This window comes from Macrobrachium nipponense, chromosome 40 (genome assembly GCF_015104395.2).
Source record: "Macrobrachium nipponense isolate FS-2020 chromosome 40, ASM1510439v2, whole genome shotgun sequence".
Lineage (NCBI taxonomy): Eukaryota > Metazoa > Arthropoda > Malacostraca > Decapoda > Palaemonidae > Macrobrachium > Macrobrachium nipponense.
The window spans coordinates 20,428,078-20,433,077 of record NC_061101.1 but is presented as its reverse complement, the minus strand read 5'-3'; the positions used below and the strand labels follow the sequence as shown (position 1 = coordinate 20,433,077).

The following is a 5,000-nucleotide window of genomic DNA, read 5'->3' as shown; positions in this document are numbered from 1 at the left end:
CCACCATTATTATTCTACATGCACACATTCATATGAACAAAGTCTCACCAAAATGGAATGTATATGTATAAAGCGAAACCAAAAGTAGGGGTTATTTCTACGTTTCAATTTCTTATCAAAACGTTGTCCCACTATACTAAACCTCATTGAGTACTGGAGTTAAAATCAAAACATCTCGTTCTATAGCCAAAATTGTCAAGTTTACCTGGAATCGTAATGACAGGAACAAGCCAAAAGGCCATGAATACACACACACACACACACCTACATAAATATGTGTGTGTGTGTACACTCAATCAGGTGACGAGTCTATTGGCTGTGGCCTGCTACCACAGTAGTAATAAATGGTTCAACCTCCAGACAGTGATACAGTATGAAGTGCCAAATACGATGCACCTCAAGTTGGAGTAGCGCCAGCCCTATGAGAGCTGATAGTCAGCTCAGTGGCGTGGTTAAACTATTTTTTTAATAATAATAATAATAATAATAATAATAATAATAATAATAATAATAATAATAATAATAATACAGTAGCGCCAACTGAAAGGTAATAGAAAAGAACAGCACCTTTGCCACAATGTTTTCATTATGAATGGATGGGATGCACAAGTTGCAATATTTTTAAGTAGAGAATGTAGGATGTAGTGAGACAAAAAGAGAAAAGGCAGCAAGTGCATAAATGGGAAGGACAATGAATGACTGCGCTTGGGGGAGTGATGTGTCAAAACTAGGGAAATGTCCAAGAGTGTTCATTCGAGGACTGTGTAAGTAAAGTTAAAGGTAGTAGGAGGAAGTTGTTGATTGGGACGGAAACGGACTGATTGTATCAGGGAGAGTTTCCATCTATGCCCAGTTTGGTAGCTGTTACAAAAGAGACAAAGCTGTTGGTTGGTATGGAATTCCTGCAGTAACTGAGAATGGACAGTCTTGTAGAATTATATTTGAAAGGGGCTTTATTGTTTATATACATAATTTTCAAAGAATACTCAAAGGAACACTTGGGAGAGAGGAAACATCGAGGAAGACCTTGCTAGGTAAAGAACTGACACAAAACAGATAGAAGAAGAGGGGGGGTGGCTATTACCTCATATGCATATTAGAAACAACTGCACCAGGTTAATATAGTAGTAGTAGTATAATAATAATAATAATAATAATAATAATAATAATAATAATGATAATAATAATAAAACGGTGATTTTCACGACTGAATCGCTTACATTTGATCCTGCCCACTTGACAGATTGCCTGCCTTACTACCGAGTCGTGGACTCGGTCGAAGTGGCTCAGTGCGCATTTAGCACCTGGGAAGAAGCAGACAACCTTTGCTGGAAGAATGGAGGCCGGATCTACACAGCTGCCACAAGTAACGAAATGATATCACGTGGCGAGCTACTGGAGAAACATTAGTAAGGACATTCAGTTTTCGGAAAAATGACTATACTCACTACGCAATTCATGAACGGTTTGAAATGACTAGGGAAATCACGAGGGTACGCCCCAAGGACATGCTATGAAGCAACTGTTTTGGGATCACAATATAGTAAGGGCCAGCTCTTTATAGATCATGTTTGTCTCAGGGGTCCACAATCATATAAATGTTAAAAGTTCGTGCCTAATTTATAGACTTTACAAAAGCTTTCGAACCCTTCACTGATTCATCTTCAGTCCTCAAAATTTGCAGCCCAAACAACTCATCCTTGACTAGAGAGCAAAGAAAGCGCATTTTCTTATTTAAATTTCCCGATCTGTCAAGGACATTGCATGGTGCTCTACAGCGGTATGGTGGGTATTTGCTCTACAGCAGCATAATGGGTATTTGCTCTATAGCGGCATAATGGGCATTTTACTATGATGTAAGCTTTCCATAATGTACAGTAAACACTGGGTAAATGCAATACTTGATTTAATCTAAGCCGCCAATAAATAACTACCCACTGCCTAGAAGTGACATCTGCAAGATTATAACTCGCTTAAGACCACTGTAAATCGTAGGCCCCTTTTGAATCTGATTTCCTTTTCTCAGGCTCGTCCTTCAAAGGTTACCAGGACCCCATGTGGGTGGGGGTGCGCAAGGGAACGTGGAATTTGACCGGGCGTGTGACGGACAACGCCGAATGGTCCAGCGGATCGCTCACCTCGACTGATCAGGCCATTGATAAGTGTGCATCCATTGAAAACGGCAACAACTACCTTCTCCAATCCTACGACTGCACTTTACCAAAACGCGTTCTATGCAAGAAGCAGGGCAAGTAAAAGAAAAAGTAAAAGAGCATTTGCTTACATGTAGACTATGAATTTCGTCATCGTACGTACCGTAGACATGACTTGAAAGATAAAAAAAAACTTTGCAAATGTATACAAAGGTAGAAAATTTTTGGAACTTGGTATACTAATTTTTAATTTAGGAGTAATTTTTTTAAACTTGGGCATAAAATTTTCGGATTTAGGTATACGATTTTTGGAATTAGGTATAATAAAAATGTTCAGATAAAGGTAAAAAAATTTTGGATTAAATGAAATTTTGGGATTTAGGTACAAAATTTTTGGATATAGGTATTAAATTTTTGGAATTAGGTATAACATTTTAGGACTAGTTAAAAAAATTTGGAATTAGGCATAAAATTTTTAGATTTAGGTATAACATTTTTGGGATCAGGAATAAAATTTTAGCATTTAGGTGCTACAGCACAAGGTTTAATATGTGGTCTGTTTTGTTTGTTTGTTTGTATGGTGAATTTCATGAGATTCAACTCAATGTGAAGTCTGCGATGACCCAGATGCCAAAAATAACAGATAAAACGCTACCAACAATTATGTAAAACAAGACTGAAATAAGGGGATGTCAAATGCTCACCACACAGACTTATGAGTAATTTTAGGGTAAAATAGAGTTCATTTCTACCATTTTTGCTGTGAATGTTTGTTTGTTCGTTTGTATGGTGTTTTTAAGTTGCATGGAACCAGTGGTTATTCAGCAACGGGACCAACGGCTTTACGTGACTTCCGAACCACGTCGAGAGTGAACTTCTATCACCAGAAATACACATCTCTCACTCCTCAACGGAATGGCCAAGAATCGAACCCGCGACCACCGTTTGCTGTGAATGAGCTTCTTCAACATTACTCTTCTTATCTTTTACAGTATGTGCCGTGTCTGGATACGAAATGATCCCTGGCATTGGATGCTCCATAAAAGTAGGACCATCAGCATGGGCTCAGGGGACACAGTCGCCATGTACAGACAACGGGGGAAGTTTATTCTCTCCAGCAAGTGGTGCAGAATTGACCTCATTGCTCAAGTTCCTCAGAGGTAAGGAAGGGAAATAATAATGAAACATACAAGAATAAAAATACTGGCTCAAGGTTAGTGCACATGAGGATTCACACTTTTTCTTATGGCTGGCTAATTATGAGGGTACAATGCAAACTTTTAATTTCATCTACGATGAATATTTCGTGTCTAGAAGTTGGCCCAACGTCAAGACTTGAAGTGCCACTGTGGAAATTCTGCTACTCATTGTCTTTCCTGCGCTGTATCTTTCACAATTCTCCTCTAATTTCCAACTTTCATTCTCATCCAAGTAGGTACGATTCCCACTGTAGAAAATACTTTTCATACAAGACATGTAACACATGGAATATCTGCCACCAGAAGTTGTAAACAGCAACAGTGTGGAAGAGTTAAAATTTTAAAAAAGAAAGCTAAACAAAATCATTAGACCACTGCGAATGAACAGTAAAACCTGCTCCTAGAGATAAGTGAGCACACGATGTTCTCTCGGATGGAAAAATAAAAAGTCTTTGGGACATTCTAATCCTTGTAACGCCTTGTCTCTCTAACCTCTTCTGGCACTCCACATGAACCCAACCGATAACATATCATGCAGTATTCCCCACAGATGGAGAAATCCAAGCCCATCCCCATCTCCCTGTCATCATTATCTTATCTCTTTATGGAATAATTTCTTACTCTATTCTGCCACATGATTCCTAGTAATTTTCTTACAGCTTAATTTTCAAATGTTTGTTTGTTTGTATGGTGCTTTTACGTTGCATGGAACCAGTGGTTATTCAGCAACGGGACCAACGGCTTTACGTGACTTCCGAACCACGTCGAGAGTGAACTTCTGTCACCAGAAATACACCTCACTCCTCAATGGAATGGCCGAGAATCGAACCCGCGACCACCGAGGTGGAACGCTAATACCATACCAACCACGCCGCTGAGGCGCTTAATTATCAAATGGACTTATGTACACTCTAACTTTCATATGCAATTGCATTCTATTTAATTTCCACATCTTTTTTCAACCTGTCCCGTTGTTTGATTGTTATTATCCTGCATTTATTTGAAAGATTCAACCTCAATCCTTTCTTCGTCTGATGTTATTTCATCCCTTTGTGCTTATTCAGTCCTCATTATTTTGTTTTTCTTAAACTTATTGGAAGTCTCACTCTAAGGATACTGCACCGGCTCTCTCTCTCGCTCTCTCTCTCCTCTTCTCTCTCTGTCTCTCCTCTCTCTCGTCTCTTTCCCCCTTCTCTCTCGTAATTTTTCTATTCCATTTTGGCAAATTTTTACCAGCAAAATATTTGTGTTCAGACGAATTTACATTTGGCAAAAAAGAAAAAAAACACGTGGGACATACTCTTAAATCTCATTTTGTTTCAAAGTTTACATTTTATTAAAAAAAAAAAAAAAAAAAAAAAATATATATATATATATATATATATATATATATATATATATATATATATATATATATATATATATATATATATATATATATATATTTCATCCCTGGTACTGACGTTTTTAGTTTTGGCCTTACTTTTGTGAAAGTTTGCACTGGGTCCTAAACTGCATTATTCATGACAAGAATTTCCCAACTCTCCTCAGCTTTTCAGGAATCTTTGTTCCTTACGCGCTTTCTCATACGTCAAAATATGAACAGTGGACACTTTTCAACACTGCTATTCACTGATTAATTACAAGT

The 5,000-nt window shown here is 37.8% G+C and overlaps 1 protein-coding gene across 1 annotated transcript in view; it reads left to right on the top strand.

The window, feature by feature from the left end:
* Positions 1-5,000, top strand: part of LOC135212312 (uncharacterized) — a 28,265-nt gene that overhangs the window by 20,241 nt on the left and 3,024 nt on the right. The window contains exons 3-5 of the mRNA XM_064245730.1: positions 1,244-1,409; positions 2,027-2,248; positions 3,146-3,313. Coding sequence (XP_064101800.1) covers positions 2,056-2,248; positions 3,146-3,313 — 361 coding nt within the window. The 5' untranslated portion in view covers positions 1,244-1,409; positions 2,027-2,055. The remainder of the gene's footprint in view (positions 1-1,243; positions 1,410-2,026; positions 2,249-3,145; positions 3,314-5,000) is intronic.